We start from the raw sequence: 25,076 nt of genomic DNA, 5'->3' as shown, positions 1-25,076 counted from the left end.
GCCCAGAAAGGTGACATTTCAAAAGTAAATGTTGTGCTCGTCCTTTACAGAGTGATTTTTCTCTGAGGAAAAAAAAAAAAAATTGTGGACTCAAACAGACAACATATTCTCAATATCCTGTGGTGTACTTGAAAAAAGAGCGCTATATTGAAGTGCCCTTTAAATATCAGAAGATACATGATAAATAGTGTACACTTTCTTTTTATTAAACAGGAGATACTCCTCTAAGGGGGAAAAAAACTTTCTGTAATACCATGCAGCTCAGAGCGCCGAAAAAACAGGCTTAAATGAATGTTAAAAATAGCCTAGAAGAGGAACTTTTAGTAAGATGTCAAAAGGGAGTCATAGGCAGCAAGAGTTCTATGTACTGAAATGCGGCTGGGGCGCAGGCATTGCTCCTGTGGGGTTGGGGAGAGGGGGGTCATTCGGTGATTAAATGTCAGCCTCCAGTTTTCCCTCAGCAAAGCTTGCTATTTGCTTTTCATATAAGCCCCTCCTGAGTCAGCCAGGAGCTGCCTGACCTGAAGCCTTCCAGGGCCTATCAAGTTCCAGATTTTTCTTAATTTGCCAGTTTGCCAAGATGTTTCTGTGATTATCAATATCCAATGTTCTCAAGTCATTTGAGACCCTATAGTTTACCACCATGAAAAAGTACCATTTGAAGGAATAGGGAATATTGCAGAAAGCATGGAAATGGGTTTGTGTGCCTACAAAGCCTCTGGGCTTGAGGATTTCATTCCAAAATAGGATTTCCAACTAGTGCCGACATAGGAACTGCTCCCTGAATGCCCCAGCAACCCTCCCTGCCTTATGTGGGTAGTGTGAAGAGCAAATGGAAGAAAGAATTTGCAAGAAGGTTTCAAATAACAAAATAATACAAATGTAAGTTATCACGATCCCCTCCTCCGTAAAATGGGGAAAAGGGGCAAGTGAATCTTCATTATGTAACGGTTGAAACAAACCATCCTTGACGTTGTCATCCAAGTATGAGATATTGCACGTTTCTCAGCCTCTTTACTTCCCGTGTGTCTGCTGCCTCTGTGGTTTATGGAAAGTGTAATACGTTCTATGTAATTGTCAGCGTGTGTGTGTCTAGGGGAAAGAAGGAAGGAAAGAGACATTTGTGGTCGTGTTCAACACCTGAGTGCTTGGCTGCGTGGAAGGCCGGAGGTAAGACCTGAGGTCTGAAGTTTCCCTGCCTGCAGTCCCCGCAGCGGCGCCTGCCTAGCTTCACTGAGGCAGGAGTAGCGGAGGGAGGGGACCCGGCCGCGGAAGGGTGGGAGCGCTCGGAGGGGCAGCCCGGGAGGGCGCCAGCCAATCGGAGCGCGCTCCGCCAGCGGCCAATCACGGGCCGCGTAGCCCGGCAAATCTGCCCGGCAGTGCGGGGCGGGGCTGCAGGGAGTCCGGGTGCCGCCGGTTACACTTCTGAGCGCCTTCGGGAAGCCACAGGGCAGGGGGAGTGTGTGCTGAGAAGCCGGGGGAGGAGTAGTAGGCAGGCCCAGCTTCGGTGCCAGCCCAGTGACACACTAGCGGGGTAAATCTGGCTCGTGATGTTGCGGCCGGGCGCTCACGTGTGTGTAGACCCACCGGCTTCTCTGTGTGCCGTGTGGGCACCTGTCGTGTGAGTGGCTCCGGGCGTGGCTGCTCGTCGGACGTTCAGTTTCTGTAAGATTTATCTCTAGGGGCCTACCTAACCCCGGCTCCAGAGGGGAACGTAAGAAGTTTAACGGAGCCAGGTCTGAGCAGATTAAGGGAGTGGAACAGTGGCTGGGCCAGAGAGGGTGGGGACTGCGGGTGCTGGGGGGTGGGTGTGGGGGGTAGGGAACCATCTATTTGCCCCGTCTCCCAGGCAGAAGGCCCTTTGGCAAGACTGGCGTGACAAAGGTGGCCCTGGAATGTCTAAAGTCTGGACCATGATGATCACGGAGTGAGTGGCACCGGGCAGTTTGTTGACCGACAAAGAGGGATGCTAGCAGTTAGGAAGGTAAGGAGGAAACTCAGGATGGGGACCATCTGCTCCCCCAACCCCACCGGGACAAAGACATCATCGGAGGTCTGCAATGCCGACTGGATGGCCTCGCTCCCCCCTCACCTCCACAACGTCCCCCTTTCCAATCTGGCAATCCCAGGTACTCTTCTATTCCTACTTGTTCCCACTGTGTTTGCTTCTGCCATTTTAGTGTCATTAATGGATTGGGTTGCTTTTCTGTTGCGCTGAGAAAATAATTGTCAGTGACCTTACCAAACCTCTTTTTATTTCCAACCAAAAACTTAACACTGAAGCAGCTGCCATAAACAGATTTAAGTACACTGCATCATTGACAAAAGAGACTCAGAAGAATGGAACACCATTTTTTGTTTATTTGTTTGTTTGGGTCTTTTGGTTTTGTTTGGTTTTGTTTTTACTTGATAGCCTCATTCTAAGAATGTTACATTCTTAATGTTGGAACCAGGCCACATGAGGGGTGCATTTACCTGAATCACTTAAAGAAAAAAGGAGAGCTCAAGAGTAATGAATAAAGAGCCATTAACAATTTTCGATCTGGATCAAAATCAAAACTGAAAAGTATTTCGTGTCTCATTCATCTGACCTTGCATATACGAAAAACAAACAAACAAAGAAACCAAGTAAACAAAGATTAGCATTAGAGAACAGGTTCAGAACCAGGACTGAGTATAAAGACACATGTTTTTGCTGTTGGAAAAGCCAGAATTAGAGAATACAAATGCTCATCAGAGGTCACAGGCAGTCATTAGGTGTGATGAGCTGGTGTTTGAAGATTTCTCTATATATATACAGGTGTCTGCCTGACTGATCTAGAACTAAAGCCTTGAAAAGCACTTCCGCTCCAGCCACTGTTTCTCGCCTGGGGGTTTTATGCCTTGGCATCACTCTCATTAAATTTATTAAATGTGTCCTCTTCCTTCCACTCAAAGGCTGGTTAAAGCATGGTTTCTAGGGAAGGACGTGTGGCCTACAGTGATCCTGGTCTGCTGTGCTGGACAAAGTTCCAGCCGCCTCAACTTGAAAAGTACCCCTAGGGGCAGGGGAGGGACTACTGCCAATGTTTCTCCCACCTGGAGACATAACAGTTGATGTTCACCCCTAGACTACCAGACAAGCTCCCAGGCATCCCTGGGAGCAGTCTGATTTTTTAGTGGCTGAAAAGATGACCTCATGCAACCCAGATCTTTGCTTTCTATGCATGAGGAAGAGCGGGGCTGGCTTCAGATGCAGCCTTTTCCTTACTTGCCTCTTCTTTTGGAGGTCTTCCAGGTTCATTGTCCCTGTGGGCTCTTGTTGCTTTTGAGCAAAGAGAGGGCTGCTAAGTCTCTTTATGGTTATGATCACTTGTGTTTTATCAGCCATTGACTATAGCTCCTTGGGAAATAAATGCCTGATGGTCATGCTCCTGAACAGGTCTTTTCCGTGTTTAATTGATGCCTGTGGAGTCATCACTGAGATGATGCACAGGCTTCTTTTAACATTAGTCATTTGTCTTCGGGCTTTCCGGTGGAATTGTTTGGTCAGATGGTGTGGCAGGTAGTATGTGTTTGCAAACAGCATGGCATCTTAGGCAGGCCCTAAATGGCTCTGTCATTCTGGGCATGTCCGGGGTAGGTTGGAGCTTCCTCCTTCCTGTTGTACTTTGGACGGCTCAAAGCACAGCAGCAGTTCTGCCTGTGGCCTTGCACTCTGACACCGTGACTCCAGAAGGGAGCTGGGCATTTGTTCTGCAATCTACAGGGTATCTCTCTAGAATTACTAGAATTACCAGGGGAGGGGGGCAAAACAGCCAGAGCCTGATGCTGTAACTGGAAATGCTATGATTAGCCACCATGGAAGACACAGGATTTGTTCACCCTGCTTTGTGAAGTCTGGTCCTTCTATGCAGGGGGAAAAAAAAGAAAGAGAGAGAGAGAGAGAAAGGAAAAATGACCTTGACTCCTCTGACTCCCCAACATGCTGAATTCACTTCTGTGAATGCCCTTTTCCCAGCAGTGGAAGGGGCTTGAGTATATGTCTGCATAAGTCCAACACAGGAAAATCACATATTAAGTGCTAGCCATTTATGGACCCACCCCCACCCAGCCCTGCCCCCTCCCCACTGCTTTTCTTTCCCCTACCTCAAGCTTAATATCCCCTAGCTAATGGCTAGCAGTCAAGCTCTGCCAAGGCTTGCTGAGAAATTCTGAAATACAGAAGGCATTCAGGAAGTGGTATTCATCATCTTCCTCCCCCATCTGCCCTCACCCTCTTCCCCTCCATAATCACCTTCATCGTAATAGTTATTATTTACTAAGCACTAACCTGCAGCACCCACTGGCAAACATTGCCTCAGATCTTTACACCTCCAAGATAGGTACTAACATCCTCATTTTGGAAATAAGAACGTTCTTGTCCAGAGAGGTTAATTTTTTTTAAGATCACACAAATAGTGAATAACAGTACTAACATTCAAGCGCCTATCTAGCTGGCTCCAAACCCATACACTATCCCTGTGCCTCCGAGGGGGGCCTTGGAAAGGGCAGAGCAGCTGTGTGTGTGTGTATTGGGGGAGGGGGTGGTAGTCTCTAGCTAAAAACCAGTTTTCACAGACTGTCCTCTGCAGCAATGAAATAATTTTTAAAATCAGGTGATCTTTATCTGAGTGATTATGTATCACTGGGAAGAGATAGATAGACACTCATATTTGTATAAATATCATATATCTGAGTAATATATATTTTCATGTTTATAATTTCATATGTATATATGTATTTTATATGATATGTGTGTGTGTATGTGTGTGTGTGTGTATATATATATATATATATATATATATATATATAGTGGTACAGAAGTATCCCTGTTTAAAACTAAAACCCAGTAAGTTTCAAATTCAAATGTATTGCTTAAATCTATTTTGTGTGGTATGTATGTGGGCGTGTGCTCCTGTGTCTGACCGACGATGTGGGATGTCTGTAGATTGTGTCAAATCTGTCAGGATGGGGGTGGGACAGCAGTGACCTGGGAAAGGTCAGAGAAAAGGCAATAACAGAACTGGAATCGAGTAAACTGTTAGATTCAAGTGCATCGGCTACATTGGCCTAAGTCGTGATGGGAGAGAACATGTGTGAATGTGCACCTCTCAACAAAGCCTTGATGTATTATTTTACTTACACAACTGTTAAGGACACCTGTTAATGGCCAACATCACCCAAATATATTGAAATATCCCGGACAAGAACCTCAGAATGAATCTCATTGCCAAGTGTTTAGAATGACTGGGGACCCCAAGGGTAAAGGATCTGGAAATTGCAAAAATCAGATTTTTAAATTAGGCTTCAAAATCTACATATATTTTCACTGATGTTAATGAAGGCATGATATTCTTTTTGGACAAATGGACTGGTAGGAAAAATTTTTTCTGTAATTTGCATAGCTTTTAAATGAACTCTTTTTTTGTATTTTAGTGTATTCCTTCTCTTTTAAACCATGCTTTCCCCCTTCTTTTTATTGAAGGTAAACTCTTTAGTCTATTGGAGAGAGCCTTGAACTTAAGAAATTTGATATTGTTGATTCTGGCTGTTTGATACTGAAGAAGTATCTGAATTGCTCAGGACTTAGTTTCCTCATTTGTAATTAAGACATTGGGTTAAATTAAATATAGAGTCTTTTCCAAATTAAAAATATTTTGATTAATTGGAGGTTTTGTTTTTTTTTTAATACCTGTTCTTTACCTAAATGAGAAAAGAGATGGGAAGAATGACTTATGTTAGGTCTAAAAGCCATTTCTTTTAGGCCTCTTTAAAACAAGAGATGATTTTGGCATGTGCAAACAAGTACTCACAATTGCCAAAATGAAGCAAGGCCCTCTCACTTTAGCATCCTAAAAGGGACTGTAGATTAGTGGCTCTAGATAAGCTGACCCTGAGTACATTTTAAGAAACTTCCGTGCTCAGGCCTGGGGGAAGACCCAAAGACGAATCAGGCATCAACCCTAGTGTAAAGGAGCTTACGATGTAGTTTATATACATATATTACTGTACATAATGAAAAATGATTGGGGTAAATATTAAAACAGAGATATAAAGAAGGTGTTATAGAGGCACACGGAATAGAAAGATTAATTCCCATTAGTCCCTACTTTTCAGATGAGGAACTGCTTTGTTGAAAAAAATGGCATTTAACCTGAGATTTGAAGAATGGTCAAAATTTCAAGGGATGTGGCTAGGAGATCTGGGTTGGAAGGGGACTTTCCTGGTGAAATGAGCCAATTAAGGTAAGGGATGGGGGTATATATGGGAAGTGGTTGAAGGACTGACTTTCTTGCCTCCCAGTAATGCTTTGTTAGTACCTGTCTCCTAGCACTTCTAATTACATTATTATTTTTAGCTATCTGTCTTCCACATCGTCTATGAACAACTTGCACATGGAGAGTATGACTGATTTCTCTTTATAATCCTAGCTCCTAGTACAGGGAGGTATCTTGGTCATTGATGATGAGTGATTAATGGAATGCATGGAACTGGGGAGTAAGGATGCTGGAGAGTGGCTTGCTCACAGCCACTGTCCTGTTCCATTGTGATCAGAGCTAAACTGAAAAGGTCAGTGAGGCTTACGTGGTGAAAAAACCATATGAAGCAACCTGAATGTTTTCTGACCATTTCTTGTTACTTCTGCATAATGTTCCCATAGCTCTAGATAGGCTCATCACTGAGCCCCGTTAGAAATGAAAATTCTGGGGGCACCGGGGTGGCTCAGTGGGTTAAGCATCCAACTTCATCTCAGGTCATGATTTCACGGTTTGTGAGTTCAATCCCCGAGTCGGGCTCCATGCTGATAGCTCAGAGCCTGGAGCCTGCTTCGGATTGTGTCTCCTTCTCTCTCTGCCCCTCCCCCACTTGTGCTCTGTCTCTCTCTGTCTCTCAAATAAATAAATAAATAAATAAATAAATGTAAAAAAATGAAAATTCTGAGGCAGAGCAAAATGGTCAGGAGGGTCAGATGCAGAATTCTGATGTAACTTCTGTCCTAGGAACAATTCTTTCTCCCGGCATCCTCTCTGCCTCCTTTCTTCCCTTGTCAAATTTCAGCTTCTCGTGTTACCTGTCTGGCCTCAGCCTCAGTCTGCTCTCATTTCTCATTCCCCTCTTCACCTTTCTTCCACTGACCTGGCCTCTCCCTTTCCAGTGTCAGCCCTTGCTCAGATGCTCCTCAGTGCTCTCCAATTCCCAGACCCTTCTCCATTCTCATCTTACTGACGATCATCCCCTTCTTTACCTTTCTGGAATTCTATCCTTGTCCCATGTCCCATGCAGCTCTGCCTTTGGCCACGTGGTGATTTCTTTAGCTCTTCTCACATCCCACACGCATGGCATGTAGACAACATTACTACAGGGGCAGGATCATTACTCAAATCCTGCTTTGGGAAGTTGGATTAGGTCTGGTGCATCTAACAGAGATTTGGGGACCCAAAACAGCATAACGTACACTGTGGTACAAGAAGTTTAGGTTGGCTCTGCTTTGAGGGTAGCATGAACCATGAGTTGGCCCTAGAAAGAAACCCATCCTCCTACAGGATTTGAGGCTGTGGAAAACCAAGGACCAAGCTGAGTTTACCAGGATTGACCCAATCAAGCAAAACAATCTAATGGGACCAAAATGGACTCTTAAGTGAGAATAGTTTTAGTTGGTTTTCATTTTTTTTTCCTCTGGGTGGTAATGGTGAGTAATAAAAAGAGGCTATGACTTTGGTGTTCTTATTAGTAGCTGTTTCTTCTAATTCTAAGAAAGCTCATCACATCCTTAGATTTCCTTGGATTTGAACCCCAACTCTGTCCCTCATGACTTTGCGACCTTGAGCAAGTTACTTAACCTCTCTGTGCTACAGTTTTCTTCTTTGTAAAACAAAGATAATAATGGCACTACCTCATTTAGTTAGTATGACAATTAAATAAATTCATTCATATAGCGTGCTTAGAATAGTTTCTGTCACAAAATAATGTGTCTTTAGAAAATTAATTATGATGGTCCTTTATTAAAAACCTGCACCTGGAATGGACAACCAAGAAAAAGTATAAGATCAATCCATACCCTAAAGTAATTTGCAGTCTAGTTAAGGAGCCGACCTTCCAATTAAGCCATGTGGCTCAGTGTTCCCTGTCTGATCAGATCAGGATAACTTGGTCATCCCCTCAAGGGACTTAGAATTAAGGGAAGGGTACCTGGAGGGTTGCCCAGGATGTGAGTACCAAAGGAGCTGTAAGTTGCAGGATGAGGGCTGACCAAGAGAGCCAGAAACTCCTCTTCAGCTACTTACTGTGTCCTCTCATCCCACATTCAGCTGTCCAGCTTTGTCATCTGCAGCCATCCAAAGACTTTGGAAAAGACACAACTCTCTTTGACAAGACCACACTGGGAACTCCTCTTCTGCTCTTCTCATTTCCCCATCACTGGCCCTCCTTGCCTAGTCATTGTGCTCCCAGCTCCAGCGTAGGGATGCTACAGAATGCTTTCCTTTGAATAGGTCTTTTTACATACTTTATAACTCTCTCCGCAGCCATCAGAATAACCTCACAATCTCCAAACACACACACCACCACCCATTGCCCAGTGCAGGCACACTGAGTTCTGACCTTGGCCTCACCCCCAGAAGAGCCCAAATTCTCATGCCTCTTACTGTTTTCCCTTGATAAAGATCCTGCAAAACATTCCTACTGACCTCTCAAATCCTAGGAGCCCACGGCCTTCAACTACAGGCTGCTGTTTCAGATTTGCTTCTGAAGCTGAGAATCGGCTTCTATCACATGAGCTGATCTGGCCACCACCACCACCCCCGCCACCCCCTGCCCCCATCTCTGTGGGACAGGTTGGCTCCAGTCTCTCCCAGGCCCCTAAGAACTTCTAAGTTCAGGCACACTGGAGGGAATGTTAGTGAGATGCTTTGCCTTTGGGAAAAGATTGGACCTCTTTACAAATGCTGAGTAACCCTAATTAGAGTTTCAAACCAGGTCTTCAGAGGAGGGATTATTTATAGACATTGTAGTAGGTGTGTGTGTGTGTGCGTGTGTGTGTGTGTGTGTGTGTGTGTGTGTGCGTGTGCGTGTGTGTGTGTGTGTGTGAGAGAGAGAGAGAGAGAGAGAGAGAGAGGGAGGGAGGGAGGAAGAAAGGAGGGAGGGAGGGAAAGGATTTGAACACACATGGAAAACCGAACTGGCTGGGTGGGTTTGAGTAGTTCTGTACCTGGTTGAGCAGCGAGGGCCCTTCACCTTCTCTCAGCTATGGGAATTTGGATTCTATTGCTGAGTGCCCAGAAGGATCAATCAGCCGGTGGAGGATTACATTAGTAGGCCTCTGGTAGCTCCAAGATGAAATGGGTTTGGCCCCAGAGGCCTTGCATTGCTCTAAGGGGGAGATATAGGTTGCGCTAACCGTGAAGGGTCAGCCAGTCTTCCTTGGATGCATCTTCTACTAAGCAGCTGGAATTTTCTAAGAGAATGACATGTGTTGTTGTTGTTGTTTTTGAATTTCCAATTATCCTAGAACTATTGGCTATAAGGTATTATTTTTTTCCAGAGAACGTTCTGTCAGTAATTTTTTCCTCTGTACAGACCTGACAAGATCAAAATAAAGAGAGAAGTAGGAAGCATTTGTACCCTGTAAAGCTAACGTCTTGGGGTGCACAGCAGTCTGCAGTAATGGTGGAACTGAACAGTTCCTAGACTCTGTCAGATTGAGATGAATATTTTATGAACATGTATGATTTGAAGGCTTCTTTGTTGGAAGCAATATTCTTATAAAGTATAATTGAAACTGGATGAAAAAATGCCAGAGATAAAGGTGAAGACAGTAGCCCTCCTTCGTCCCTGGGTTGGAGTTCAGGTCATTGACCTGACAGGAGGTACCCGTGTGGATCTTCATAAGAAATACGTGAGCACATTGTGTCAATTTGGCTAAAAATAATTGCAGGTGCTTAATTTTGGTTTTCATTACCTACATTTGAAAAAATGTATTCATTTCAAGGAAAATCATGTACTCAAAGGATATTCGTTGAGTACCTTTTGTGCCAGGTGCTGTGTTAGATGAGGTGAATATGGACAGCAGAAGCTTCTTCTCCCTTCTCTTCATGAAGTTATGATCTTAGAAGAAAGTCAAAATTCAAACCTGAGGGAGAAGAATGAGTGGGGTGCTGTAACACTCAGAAAGCCAGTTCCCACTTCCGTTGCTGGTAGGAGGCAGGAAGCCCAGTCAGTTGGGCTTTCAAGGGATGACCTTTGTGGAATCAAAGAGCAAGTAGTAAATAGCCAGGTGTTACAGGTAGAGGGAAGATTGTCACAATGCAGAGGTACTGTGGAGCGAGAGATTAGCGTGACCTTGAGGAAACCCGAGGAGTCTGGTGTGGTCAGAACATAGATTTCATTTAAACAAAGGAACAGAGACGAGGCGGGGAAAGTAGGCTAATGAGCCTGGTGTGCCATGCTAGATTAAACCTTAAACATTATCCCAGGGCAAACAGCAGCCATTGAAAGACTTGGTCAGGAATGGATGAAAAGCCCTCAAATAATCTCATACGGATGAATAGAAACAAAGTGACACATCAGTTATTAGGAATGCTGAGGGATAATATGAGAAACTTATTTCTTTCATTCTATTTAGTACATACGTATCGATTGCCTGAGGACAGGGACAGTGTGCGTGAAGGAAAAGGGGAGACACTGGAGATATACTGGAGCAAGTATCCATAGGACTTGGCAATTCATTGGAGGGTGAAAATAGGGGCAGAGAAGAAGGAGCAAGTTACAGGTGGTGGAGGGAAGCAGGTGTGCTTAGTTTGGGGCATGCTGAGGTCGAGGTACCTGTGGGACTTACCAGAATTGGGAGAAGGGCATAGACAGCACCCAGTGGAAATTATTGCAGAGCTCAATCTTACTTTTCACAATTTGCCCAACCCTCTACCCTCACCCACAGCTACTATTATATCTAATATAAGATGATTTGAGTTTGAAACTAGTGCCTTGTATATATGTATGTATGTATGTGTGTATATATATATAATATATATATATATACATATATATATGTAAAATCATATATATATATAATTTTACTTTGTTCAGGAACTCTGTCCTGAACTTCTAGTCCCAAATAAGCAACCCTCGGAAGCTCATCTAGCATTCACTCATTCTGCATGAATTCTATCATGTCTTGTTTAATGATTTCTTCAACTACAGTGGCAGTTTGGGGGCGGGAGTCGAGGTTAGCTCTGCGCACTCCAGCACAAACCAGCTGTGAAATGGAAACTTTAGTAACTTTACCACGTCATCACATCCCATTTATGCCACACACTCATATCTAGGGTTACACTAAAGGCTTCATAAAAGCAGGAGAATTTTGTAGTAGAATATTTAGTTTAATATAGGTTTTTCTTCTACCCTAAACATTTTCTACTTTTCCCCTGAACGTTTGTATTAGTCTTATTTTTGTGTTAAAAACTGAAAAGTTGTTAAAGAGAATGTGATTATCTTAGAACTGAGAAGGCTTATCAGGGGATGATCAAGTGCCCTTTGTGAGGTGTTACTCTACCAATGATGATGCCATCTGTTCAGATACAAAGCAGAGTGATAATTAGCAAAATAGAGAAAAAATTTCTTATTAATGAATTACCTATACAATCTCTTACTTTGGGGTGGGGATCAGAGTCTACTGGATTATCTGAGGAAGAGTCTTTCAAAAGAAAATAGATACCCATCCATCTGTAGAGGACTTTAAAATGCCTGCCATGCTGGGCACCCAGGTGGCTCAGTTAAGCGTCCGACTTCGGCTCAGGTCATGATCTCGTGGTCCATGAGTTCAAGCCCCGCGTCGGGCTCTGTGCTGATAGCTCAGAGCCTGAAGCCTGGTTTGGATTCTGTGTCTCCCTCTCTCTCTGCCCCTCCCCACTCGTACTCTGTCTCTGTTTCTCTCTCAAAAGTAAATAAACATTAGGGGCGCCTGGGTGGCACAGTCGGTTAAGCGTCCGACTTCAGCCAGGTCACGATCTCGCGGTCCGGGAGTTTGAGCCCCGCGTCAGGCTCTGGGCTGATGGCTCAGAGCCTGGAGCCTGTTTCCGATTCTGTGTCTCCCTCTCTCTCTGCCCCTCCCCTGTTCATGCTCTGTCTCTCTCTGTCCCAAAAATAAATAAACGTTGAAAAATTAAAAAAAAAAAAAAAGTAAATAAACATTAAAAAAAATTTTTTTTAATGCCTCCCATGCATGGAATTGAAACCCCTTTGACTCACATAAACCCTAGGATGTTGGGGCCAATTCAGAGAATATCTAGGGCAGTTGGATTCTCATGGTGCCCCACAGAGCCCCTGTGAGGCTTGGTGCCCCTCAGGACTCCTTCCTCAAGGCCAGAAGTGGGGACTGTTGGGGAAGACCCTTAACAAGCCCTGCTTGTATTTGTTTGACATATAAATACCTCTTTTGACAACATTCCAGGTCTGAAAAGCACCACTAAAATCCCTGATTTACTCCAACTGTCTAGCTCATCCAGCCAGGGAGGGGTAGACCAGGAGTAGCTCTCTGGATTCCTGGGCTAATATTGGTCCTCAGGCAGTGGGATGCCTCTTGGCTTCTGAGCACATAAAAAGAAGTTGATCAGCATCCTCTGCTTTCCAGTGTTTTGCCTTACCCAGTTGCTTTGTTGCCTTGTGAATAATTCTGAATTCAGTAGGCACCTGATTAAAAATTAAATTGGCCACATGGCTCTCTCAGATTTTCCAGGCAGATTGACAGTTATTATTAATACTCTACCACATGTCCTATGGAAAATAATCCAGTCGGATAGGTAAAGTTTATCCCTTTGGGCCAACAAGGTTTAAAGATGTTATTCTGTGGTTTGGGAGTCCGCTAAATGGTCCCCTGATCTCGAGACTTGGACTCATGTTGACTTGATTCTGTAAAGGCCAAAGATGCCTCAGCCTTTCTGCACTTGTCAGCATGGAGTCAAATTCTCTACAAATGCTGTATTTTCCCCAAGGACCTAATTCAGGTGTGTGACATGGGAGACCCATGTTATTAGAAATGTTATTAGAGATGTTATTAGAAAATACTTTACACAGGCATAAGTTGTAGGAAATCTACTCTCTGGGACTTTTCCTTTTAAATTGTTCAATTCAGTGTTTTATTATAGCTCCTCCTTTAGTCATCCTTTTTGGTTTATTTTTGTCCTGTGTGTTTTCTGACATATTCCTCCTCGTTGACCCAAATAACTCAAGCTAGGACAGATGGAGATAAATGGAACAAGGTATATAGGTGCTGGGGGTGAGGAGGTGCAGACAGTGAACTCAGCCTGTTTAAAGAGGATGGACGGACCAAAGAGAAGTTTGGGAAAGGATCAGAGTCCCTAGGCTTACCTGCCCTAGGCAACTGTCTCATCTGTTCATTCAAGCAATCATGCTTGCATTTATTCTACATACACGTATTATTCGGTGCCTACTATATGCCAGAAACTTAGGAACTGTAGGGGTATGGGTGTGATAAGATATGCTCCCACCCTGAAAAACTCACAGTCAGATGGCAGTGACAGATATGGAGATAACTGCCACACAGTGTCCCGGGTTCATCACATGTGGACAAAAGTCCGTGGGAGCACAACGAGAAAAGCGGTTGAATCTACTTGGCGGAGTCAGTGAGCTCACAGACAAATGATTGTGACCTGGGTCACATACAGGTAATTAAAATGAAAAGGCAGGGAACAATGAATTTATTTCCAAGGACTGTGAGGGTTTTCTGTTTTGTTTTGTTTTTTTTTAAGCAAATCTTTTGCTATATCCCGTAACCACAAGGCCCATTTCTTATATATAACTTTGCAAATGGGTGTGTTCTAAGCTCAGGCCACAGACCCACTTTAACATGCAAAATTACAATTTGTTCATATCACATTTCCACATTCATAGAGATGAAATACCTGATCCATAACACAAGATGTTTTCTATAAAAGCTGCCCTAAACATTTTCATCATCTAAAGACATGTTCATTTTTAGGTCTGTTCTTAATATTTTTTATCTCTATTTTTAGTTTTTATACACATGAGAAACAGGGTAAAGAAGTAGTTCAGAGTAGTTGAGAAGGGTTCTGTTTTAGCATACTTAGGATCAAATCCTAATTACTAGTTACATTACCTTGAATGAAAAGTGTAATCTCTCTGTCCCTTAATTTTCCCATCCGTAAAATGGAAATAATTACAGTATCTACTTCATAAGCACAAGGTTAGAGAAAACACAGTCCATAAATCTGCCCTCACTCTGACATCAATGGCCAGTTTGGGGGTCTTCAAGATCACCCTTAGTTTTGCCAGATAATTTGCTAGAAAGACTGACAACTCACTGCAAACTGTTATACTCACAGTTACTGTTTGTTACAGCTAAAAGCTACCGGTTAAAATTGTCCAAGTGAAGAGGTGCACAAGGCACAGTTCCAAATGTGGAACCTCTGTTGTCCCATCGCCTGGAGCTATGGACAGCGCTACTGTCCTGGAATTGACGGGCGACAGTATGCACAAAGTACTGCTGGCCGGGGCAGCTCACCTGAGCCTTGGGGTCCAGAGTCTGTACTGAGGCTCCACATGGCTGACCTCAGTATCCAGCCCCTCTGAGGTCAAGCCTATATCTACATGACTCAAAGCCATTACCATAAATCTCATCCTTAGATTTTTCTGATGTGGCCCCAAAGTCCCCAGGTACATAAGGATGCTCATATCAGGCAAGCTATTCCAAGGGTTCCAGAGATTACCTCACCTCCCAGGGCCAAGGAAAAAGACCAGCCCTCTCCTTGGGCAAAGTTACATTCTTTTTCCTACACAACAAAGTTGTTTCAGAATTGAATGAGATATACCTGCAATGTGCTTAGAATGTTGCTTAACACAAAATAAACATGAATTTTGGATACACAGCTATGTTATTAATAAGCCTTTTTGATTGTCTAATGTATACCTAGCATCATACTGGATACTATAGGAAATCTTTGAAAAATTAACGAGGTGTAGTGTGTAATCTTGTAGGAGAGATACTAAGGTTCAAGTAAAGCAAATGAGAGCAGAATGTGGTGAATGCAACAGTAAAGAAGTGAGCAAAGTGTGCTAGGGACCTGGGGAAGGGAACAGGTACTTGCAGATGGGGTTTCAGCTGCCAAGGGAGGACACCTGGGAGCTGGTGGAGGATGGGGAGGATTTTGATACGGGGAAGAGGGGCATCCCAGACACAGAGAACCAAAGGAATGAAATCAGAGATGGGAAAACAAGGGTACCTTCAGGGGACAGAGAAGGAGTGACAGAAGGAGGTGGGAAAGGACTGGGCAGACAGACTTAAGGCAGATTGAGAGAGGTTTTCAGTGTGGTGTGGAGCACTTCATGCTTTATCTGGCAGACTGTAGCGAGCCAGTGGCAATTTAGGGACCAGAGAAAACCCTGAAAGAAAATGCAATCCCTTTTCATAACTCCAGTCTTTGTACCCGCTCGTTCCTCTACCATCACACATCACAGCCTCCCTCCCGACAGCCCCCACTTCACTTGGCCCAAGACAACTCCTCCTGCAAGAAACAGCTCAGTGTCATTTCTGTGCACACCTCCATTAGGGGACGCATTGTATGCCATTGGGACTGCTTACCTGTCTTTCCACTATACACGGCAGTGTTTTGTCACCTCTATATACTCAGTGTTTGGTTCAGAATAAGTACCTTGCGCAAATAAAAAGGAGGGAGCCAAAGAGAGGGAGATGGAATTTGGAAATATCTACAGAAAATTTAAGGAAAAAGAACACATATTTCTAGCTAATTTAAGGAGAAACTAGGACACAAAGAGAAAGTAGAAATACCTAAGGTAAGACAAAATCTTGTAAGTGCCTAGCAAAGTCCCCTCAGGGTATCCCAAGGCTTGATGAGATGAGATGAGATGAGATGAGATGAGATGAGATGAGATAAGATAAAATAAAATAAAATAAAATAAAATAAAATAAAATAAAAATAATAGAACTTACTTATATAACACGTATAAAGCATTTACTAGGTGCCTGAGATTGCTGCACTTGATTGATGTAAACCTGGTTAAGCTTTACAACCCAGTGATGCAAGTGCTATTATCTCCATTTTACAAATGAAGAAACTTGAAGTTCAGAGAAGTTAAGCAAATTGCCACAAAAGTCCTGATAACAGTACTAGAATCGTAAAAACTAGATCTTGCCAAATCCATTTAAGTGCTCTTGAGTAAAAGACATTTATGGAGATGGAGATTGACCCAGTGCTGGACTGCAACTTCACTTCCTCTTGTTGGTCGTAATAAAGAACAGTTTTCTTTTCATCCGAGGCGTTTGTTTCCATGCCAGGACTCTAATGCCTGAGTACCCGTGAGGATGGTTGTGTTTGAAAGACTGCCTGCTAACCTGTTCCGGCTGAACAAGCCACATCTTTTTTTTTTTTTTTTTTTTTCAAGACCAAACATCTAGGAGACTTTTTATTGACTCAGAACAGAAGCAGCCCAGTGGTTTAAGTGGTCTGTGTAGTAATCGCCCAGCAAGCTTCCAGCAGAGAAAAAAATCTTTCTGCCTTGATACCAAAAGATCAGCAGAGGCTTTGAGCATGTGTGTAAGCTTGTCAGGACACTCATCTTCCAGAGTGGGGTGTGTTTTCATTCACTTTCCCTGCTGTGTGTAATGTACAAATTTCCTTTAAACCTATCATTTCATGTTATTTAGACTGCTACTTGTTGGATTTCTCCTCCTCCCTTTTCCCTTTCCTCTGTCAGAGTACCAAGCTTAGTCTTTCATTTACAGGACAGAGAAAAAAACCCTCGTTCCTGAGGGGACTAGCCGAGGAGCTTCCCTGGATCGTGACCATTCTGCAGTTTGTCAAATGAATCTTAAAATAACCCTGCCCTGTGAAAAATTTCAGCCGAGCTAAGTGACAATGAAGGTGTTTTTTTTTAAAGTCCCCACAATAAATTTCATAAAGATGTCCCACAGAGCCATCAAACACCAGCTTTTGGAGTGAAAGGAGCTGTCACATAAAGGCTGAACAAGAAGTGAGCTACTGGCCAGTGTGTTCAATGTGCAGATCCACCACTAGCCAATCGCAAGATGGGAAAATGAGGACCTCCACCTGTGTGAAGGGAATTTCTCCAGCAACTTCACAAAATGCTCAGATGAGCCAAAAATAAATAAAAGACCACCCCTCAGGCTTGGATTGATTTGCTTCTTGCAAATATGATGAGTCAAGTTCATAAGCACATTTTCTGCTTAAGTATAGGCAGTATGAAAAAAACGTATCTTATTGCTTTGCAATGATTAATAATCCTTGTTAAAATAGGGTCATGAATTCCGTTAGTGAACTGTTACTAAATTGGAATCATCCGGTTCTTAAGGAAGAAGAGATCCTAAGGCTCATTTGACCCACCTTCCTAAATTTGCAAATGGAGCGACCAACCTCCAGTGTGAATTTGCAATGTGAAGTTCACACAAGTAATCAGAGCAGAACCAGCACTGGGATTGAAAGCTCTGAGCTGAGGAACGACAAAGAAAATGTTTCCTCAACTGAGAGAAGGTTACAGTGCCCTCGTGTGTCCCTACATAGAAATTATTCATGTCTTTACAAAATAGAGAGTCGCTTTAATCTCTCCTTCAAGTTCCTGCATTGGGATGAGGGCAGGTATTTAGCACTAAAAACAAACCCTGCGATCACCATGTTTTCAGAAGTAAATATGCAGTGCATTTGACTTATTTCATCATTAAGGATATGGAAGCAACAATATCCCTAGAGCTGCTTTGTGTGGATTCTGGTTGAACAGACTTGGATTTCTGTCCCAGGCCACTTGAGATCTCTGTAGCCCTGAACTAGTCGCAAAACCAGCCTGCCCCTCAGTTCCTCATCTGTAAAATGCTGGTAATCACTGCCCTGCAGGATTGTGGCAGAGATGAAAATGTTGTGGGATTTTTTACCTCAATCCCCGGGGTTCGTGGTCTTGCCACTTGGAAGAATGAAGAAAGAAGTGGACACAAAATGAGCAGCAGGCAAAAGTTTATTAGAGTATAAGATTAGAAAGGAAGAACAGTAAGAAAGCTCTCTTCAGAGAGGGGGCATTTGAAAGTGAGTGCCCACCGATAATAGGAAAGGGTCCTTGTTTTATAAGGTTCTGGTCATCCCCACCCCCCCAACTTCTCCCTTGTTCCTTCTCACTTTTTACCTTTATTGGCTGGATAACTAACTCTAGGTGTTGGGTTGTCCATTCCTGATTGGCTTGTTTCCATTGTATGAGGGATGGTCTAAGGCCACATCATTCCTTGTGGGTCATAGGTTTTATGGTCTACTCATTTTTAGTCAGGTCTTTTGTCAAATTCCTGAGAGAAATCTGGGGGGAATAGGTGGTCTCTGTTACATTCTTAAGAGGAGCCTTATGTCTGAAGGGGTTTGCCGTGGTCAGACACTCCCAGCATTGTTCCAAAATACGTGTTTTTCCCCACCCAGGACCTCAGGTCCTATCCTTTCCCTCTCTGCCTACTGAATCCTATCTTTTCCTATCATAAAATGAGATCGTGTAAGCAAAATGCCCAGCTGGACATTTGGGTACATAATAAATACTCGGCAGATTGAAGTAGTTGTTATTGTCAGACGTGAGCCCTTACCAGGGATCACCCGCCGAGTACATGACGAAGGAATGGAATGCAAATGCTGGGGAGGTCGACAGATTGTCTTTGGGATACTTTTAGCTCTCCGATAAAGAGGTTTGCATGAGCTCCAGGGGCAGAGGGAAAAGGAGTTAATTTTTAAAGAAATATGTACTCGATATGTGATTCGTCCAAAATAAATTCTTCCTTCAGATGGGGAAATTTAAATGGAACTAGGCCAAATGGCTCTCCCATAGGTGAAATTTCTTTCAGAGATAACATCTGGTCCCTGGCACCAAGGGTCCAGCAATCAAAGAAAAAGTTTCTACTCTGAAAAAAGGTCTGAAAATTGGATTTATTTATGTCATTGACCCAGTTCTTTTCGAAGTCTTTATTTTTTGAGAGGGGTAACTATATTGAAATCAATAAGAGCAGAGGTGAAAAACAATAGCTGGATGAATTCATCCTTTGATTTTAATTTGCCTTAACTGTTTATTTGGTGAAACAAACTATCTCAGCCTAAGTGTTGGGCAGAACTGCTGTAAATCAAGTTCTTGCCCCAACGAGCAAAGGTTCCTTCCTCCCTCCAGTAATTCTCACAGCCATCCTTTTCATACACGTGGGAGGGAGATATCATTACGTACACTACAAGGAGACTTGACTTTTTTTTTTTTCTTATGTTTATTTATTTTTGAGAGAGAGGGAGACAGAGTGTGAGCCGGTGAGGGGCAGAGAGAGAGGGAGTCACAGAAGCCGAAGCAGGCTCCAGGCTCCGAGCTGTCAGCGCAGAGCCCGATGCCGGGCTCGAACCCACGAACCGTGAGATCATGACCTGAGCTGAAGTCAGACACTTAACCGACTGAGCCACCCAGGTGCCCCGAGACTTGACTTTTAACTGTTAGTGGAAGTGCAGAGTCTGGCGATTCTGTCTGTACCTTTCAGGAACTTGTTGGAGAGTTGAGAGAAATAGTCCAATAGTAGGTGAGCCGGAAAGGTGGTGGGGTGACGGAACACGTCACCTATGCATTGATCCTCGATCTTTTTGTCCTTACATCACTGGGGAAAAGGAAAGGAAAGATTGGGCCGGCCTCTGTTTTCTAAATGCTTATTCTAGATACCATTGTCCCTGGGAGGTTTCCTTAGATGATGGCACTCCAAGAACAGATAAAAGGCTGCTCAGAGCTTGCAAGCCTCGCCCCTGGGGTCGTTCATCCTTTCTGGGAATCTGGTGCCTTTAAAGAAGGCAAATGCACACACGAAGCCAAGGCATTTATTATTTATGGGCAGCTCATCGAGCTTACCTCTGTCTGTGGAGGAACAGAATGGAAGCGTGTGAGTCCCAGCAGTGAGACACCATGCTCAGCAGCACCGCACAGCGGGAAGCAGCACGCTCAGCCACACGCACAGCGGTGCCACGTCAGCTCCAGAAGGCTCTACTCTGCACGGTTGCGGTGCTCTTCTGGGCAGTGGCAAGCTTGAGCTAGACTCGCCTTGTGGTCGTAAATCTTTAGTCAACTAACAGAAAGGTATTCCCTGACTCACACTTGCAGGCCTCCTATTTGTATGGATTAACTGAACAGTATATCGTGTGGCTGCTCTCGTGACCTCAGTAGCATTTGTGAAACTCGCTCTTCCTGCCGTTTGTCTCCTTTTTCTGCATTGTGCTCTTGTGTCTTGATACATTGCCTTTCTCCGTAGAATGGCCCTAAAATTTATACATCTTGCTTTTATGGATGCTTAACCTTGCTAGCCCTGTGGTAGGGTTTTAATTCCAGCATACTTAAGAAAAGACTTTTCGTAAAGGGATCTTTTTGAAGACCATCTCAATCAGAGAGAAGCCTCCTCCTGCTTTCCCGCCTTCTCCCACCTCCATGTGGCACCACCCCCACTCCCCAGCCAGGTGTACCCCTGCCTGCAGACTCCAGCCCAGGCAGGGTGCGAGAGGCAGAGAGGGACAGTTCCGTGAAGGGGAGCCCTGCTGTGACGGGGCCATAAGCAGGGCTGGACAGAGACACAGTTTGCTTTGAGCAGCTTAATAGTGCAGCACCCCTTCACTGTCTCGTTAAACCCTACTGGTTCTCGACTTAGAGAAAAAGGCAGAACTGAGACGGTACCACACCTTTGAAAACTCCCTATTAGGTTTGTTCCCTCCCCTGAGTCTCCCTTGAGCCCTGCAGCCCCTGTGATTCCCTCGTTGTTCCCCTTCGGATTCCCAGCCTTCCTCCGGGCCTCCCACCCTCCTGTCTCCCTTTCCTCAGCAGAGCCCTTCAGGGCCTTCCAAGTTTCTGTCTCCAAGCTCGCGCGTCCCACCCCCGCTTAATACTGCTTCAAGTGTGTCTGAAGCCGTTGGTGCCCAAGATGAATATTTCAGCTGTGCTTAGCAAACAAAAGATACCACAGTTACCAGGACTCACTCTGCTTAGAGGAGAGTATGTATTAAAAAGGACCTTTTTTTCCTTATCACATGTTCATATCCGAGATAAAGAGTTTACTATGTGCGCTAAAAAGAGCTTTTCTTTCTCTCCCTCTCTTTCTTTCTTTCTTTTTAAAAAAATCTTGCCTATTTTATAAGAAGTCACTGGTAAGAACCTGTGTCATCTGGCACCAAATCTGCAGTTTACCCAAGGTCCCTTGTGGACTGGTCCCCTCAGCTCCCGCCCTGCTGGTGCACCCGTCCACATGGCTGTCCCTGGGAGCCCACAGTCCTGGCAGAACTGGCTGTCATGAGTCAGGAAGATGCCAGAGAAGGAGCTGAACAGGCGTCCACAGAAAGAGCTGAACAGTAAGGGATCTGGAGTCCAGTTGAGCCAATGATCTCTGAAGGGCCAGAGGGGTCCCTTGTATTCCTTGTCACCATCTGAGTCTGAGAGTGGACACTGGTGCTAAGGGAGTGAGTAGTTCCTAAATAGCTCTTCTTTCTAAACTTGGCCTTGCTGATAAGTTCCATGTGCATACTGAGGTGTATGTTTAGCCATTTCTAAAATTAAGTAGTGGTGTCTCCAATCCTTCAGATTCTGTGTCTCCCCCCTCTCTCTACCCCTCCCCCACTCATGCTCGCTCGTGCGTGCGCTCTCTCTCTCTCTCTCTCAAAAAGAAACATAATAAGGCATAAAATCCTCTTATTTTCTCAGAAAAAATTTAACCCTTTAAAATGACTTAACAAAGCATCCGACTCTTGATTTTGGCTCAGGTCATGATCTCATGGTTTGTGAGTTTGAGCCCCATGTCAGGCTCTGCACTGACAGCGCAGAGGCTGCTTGAGATTTTCTCTCTCTCTCTCTCTGTCTCTCTCTGCCTCTCCCTCCCTCTCTCAAAATAAATAAATAGACTTAAGAAGATAAAAAAAAATATGTTTAAAAAATAAATTAATTGGGGGCGCCTGGGTGGCTCAGTCGGTTAAGCGACCGACTTCGGCTCAGGTCATGATCTCGCGGTCCGTGAGTTCGAGCCCCGTGTCGGGCTCTGTGCTGACAGCTCAGAGTCTGGAGCCTGTTTCGGATTCTGTGTCTCCCTCTCTCTGACCCTCCCCCGTTCATGCTCTGTCTCTCTCTGTCTCAAAAATAAATAAACGTTAAAAAAATTTAAAAAAAAATTAATTAAATAAATAAAATGGCTTAACAAGGCACCAGGCTATCATCTCTGAACCTCAGAGATGGACGGACAATATCTGGAGGAGCTATTCAGCTGGGCCTCTCAGGTGCTGATCCCAGTTCCATTTGGGATCTGTTCTCTCTTCCTTTCCTCCTTAAGAGATGGGAGAAGATTAGTCTCTTTCTTTGGCTTAAACACGTAATATCTTTTCCCTTTTTAAAGTATGATACTGCTTCTCTTCTGCTGTTTGCACTTTGGGTCTAGTTGAGCCTATATTCCTACCCAGAAACCTTCTGGTCATATGAATGGCGTAGCTCTGTTACAATAGAGTGTAAGCAAGGTTGTGGTCTTTTGTATTTGGGTATCCTTAATATGCTTTAGTTCTTGCTGTTTGGGGAAGGGGAGGAGTCTTCCTTGCAGCTCAGATCTTGTTAACTTGCCCTGGATATTTTTTTTAGCATCTGTATTTTACCTTAATTTGGCAAAATTAATTTGGCATTCAGTGCCATTTTCTGCAGCATCAGCTCCAATGGGTAACTGGCTCCAATGGGTAACTGCATCTGTTTTCTTGCAAGCTGCCTGCATTACTCCGGCCTCACTTGACAGGGTATAGGCTAATAATCAGGGAAAGAACATGTAAATGACAAACCATGTGACCCAAAGTTCAAACTGAGATAAAATAGACAAGCCCTAATTGGACATTCTGACATTCCTAATAGACAATGCATACACTTTCAATATACATTTTAAGAGCAAGCTCGCAATGGACCAGAATGTCTTAGGTGTCGATAGAGATGATACGATTAAGTCCTGATAAAAGTCTGGAGTTTACGTGGAGTTTAGATGGCACCTTAAAAAATGAGCTCAACATAATAATTGTCTTTAAAAGAAATGTAGCATAATAATTATTATGTTTATTTGAAGCTCTCTGTTGATATTAGTAAAAATACTTCCCATGAAGTGGTGTCTTTTTTTTTCGATTCCTAAAAGCATACTTTTCGAAGTAATTGTAGCATGGTGTCTTTTTCCTCCTGAATAAGAAGTTTATCTGGATTTCATCTCAGATGGGCCAATTTTAGTGTCAGCATATACACACAAACATGTACATAAAAGCTTTGGTAACTGTGAGACATTAGCCCCAAACACCCCTATCATGACCCCGCTATGAAGGCTCACTGGCTAAATGTTTGCTGTAACAACTTGTAAATTCATTTCACCTGGAATCCACGAGTCAAAATCCCCTCAGAATGAATTCACTCGTGTGGGCGGGCAAACACCTTGAAGTTGCAGGGATATCCAGGCGAGAAGATGGAGAATGTTGTTATCCATGGCTCAGCGGCTCACCCAGCAGGCTTGAGTTATGTGGATGTGCTCTCCACTTCCCATGTCGGTGAGAATGTCTTCTAAAACAGTGAAAAGCCTATGAATAAAACAGGTGAGCCCAAGAGGCCTGAAAAGCCCATACATGCAAAGAAAATTAGGAGGTGATGAAGCATATTGAGAGAGGCAAATTAACATCAACTTGGTCATGCCCCTGTGCCTAGGAACTATGCATCAATATTTTCAAATGTGTAAGAAAATATGGAGAAACTTCTGAAAGTATTGTTGATTCTGGTATTTGGTGTTTAAACTATATTATGGAAAAATTCTTTTCTTGGATGGGTATCTCAGCGTTTGAGTGTTGCAGCGATATTTGTGAACACTGATGGGTCGGGAAGGTATTGCCGTTTTTTCCGTTTCAAATAATAGAAAGAGGCTGGATTTGTTTTTCTGTACTTGTTTTAGTACAGAAATCTCTTGAGGATGTCTAATGCTATGATGTTAAAAACAGAAAGTTCAAGAATAAAGAATATCCTTGGAACTTCCTCTCCTATACTTTCAAATTCTGTAGTCAGTGTATTTATTTATTCCTGAGTTATTTACATGGGAGCAGACTAGAGATAATTTATTATTTTATGTTTAGTGCCAGCTTACACTTAAACTGTAAATATGATGATCTGAACTTCCTCTTTTTGGTGTTGGTTCTGGATGTAACCTAAAATAAATCAGTTCAACTGCTAATTTCATTTTTCCTATTCAACCGCCACAGTAGATCCTGAATATAAAATGTTTAATGAAGTTTCACAACATTATTTAAAAACCGGATAATATCATCCAAGTGGAAGATGACACAAATTCTTTAATAGTGAAATAATAATAATGATATGTTTGAGCTCATCCTGTTGGCCAGGGACTCTTCCAAATGCTTACCTGAGTTAATCATCTAACCTTAATCACAAACCATTGATGTTGGTACTGTTGTTATTTCCATTTCACAAATGAGGAAACTGAGGCACAGCACTTCAGTCCCATAGCTAGTAAGCAGGAGAGCCACGATTATGAACTTAGGCAACCTGGCACCAGACCCCATGCTCTTACCCACCGTGGTCACTCTCCATCTAGCTTATTCAGAGCTCTGGTAATTCATCAAGTTGGGTCTCAGGACTGAACATTCCTCTTGCTCAGTTGGTACCTTGTAAATGTCAAGTCTGGGTCCTTTGGGGCTGAGGAGGCAGAGAAATTACTTGTTGAACTTGGAGATGCCTAGTGGGAATATTCAGAAGATAACTGGACAAGAGGGAATTGAGTTGGTTCCCAATTTATGAGTGTTCTGGCAGCAGGGAAGAGAACCTTCCAGTACTGGGGCAACTTATGGATGGATGTCCATGGAGAAACAGTTGCTGGAGGCATTGAGAGACATGCCGGTTAAGGATAAGAAGAGGTGCAGGGCCAGAGGTCCAGCCCGGACAAGTCAGATGTCCATTTGGCTACCAGAGAGTTCAGTCTAGAGTGATATTTCTCAGCCTTTTGTTTTTTTATCACT

At 43.6% G+C, this 25,076-nt stretch overlaps 1 protein-coding gene and 1 long non-coding RNA gene across 4 annotated transcripts in view; one reads left to right on the top strand and one right to left on the bottom strand.

The window, feature by feature from the left end:
* The first annotated feature begins 1,527 nt into the window (after nt 1-1,527).
* The window catches only part of PLCXD2 (phosphatidylinositol specific phospholipase C X domain containing 2), a 49,636-nt gene continuing 26,087 nt past the window's right edge, over nt 1,528-25,076 (top strand). Inside the window, exons 1-2 of the mRNA XM_047099422.1 lie at nt 1,528-1,665; nt 1,850-2,129. Of these exons, the coding sequence (XP_046955378.1) occupies nt 1,967-2,129 (163 nt within the window). The 5' untranslated portion in view covers nt 1,528-1,665; nt 1,850-1,966. The remainder of the gene's footprint in view (nt 1,666-1,849; nt 2,130-25,076) is intronic.
* The window catches only part of LOC124526431 (uncharacterized), a 41,994-nt gene continuing 40,049 nt past the window's right edge, over nt 23,132-25,076 (bottom strand). For 2 of the 3 annotated variants that reach the window (XR_006965668.1, XR_006965669.1), the window contains 2 exons: nt 24,636-24,756; nt 23,132-23,616 (listed from right to left, as the gene is read on the bottom strand). This is a non-coding gene — a long non-coding RNA (uncharacterized LOC124526431). Of the gene's footprint in view, nt 23,634-24,635; nt 24,757-25,076 lie in introns of all 3 variants that reach the window. The other variant, XR_006965671.1, reaches the window with a different exon arrangement.

The sequence above is a fragment of the Lynx rufus genome, unplaced genomic scaffold (assembly GCF_022079265.1).
Source record: "Lynx rufus isolate CCGP_SWC_20201006 ecotype Redwood Valley unplaced genomic scaffold, mLynRuf1.p SCAF_5, whole genome shotgun sequence".
Classification (NCBI taxonomy): domain Eukaryota; kingdom Metazoa; phylum Chordata; class Mammalia; order Carnivora; family Felidae; genus Lynx; species Lynx rufus.
The sequence above is the reverse complement of the archived record's forward strand: the minus strand, read 5'-3'. Positions and strand labels throughout refer to the sequence as shown.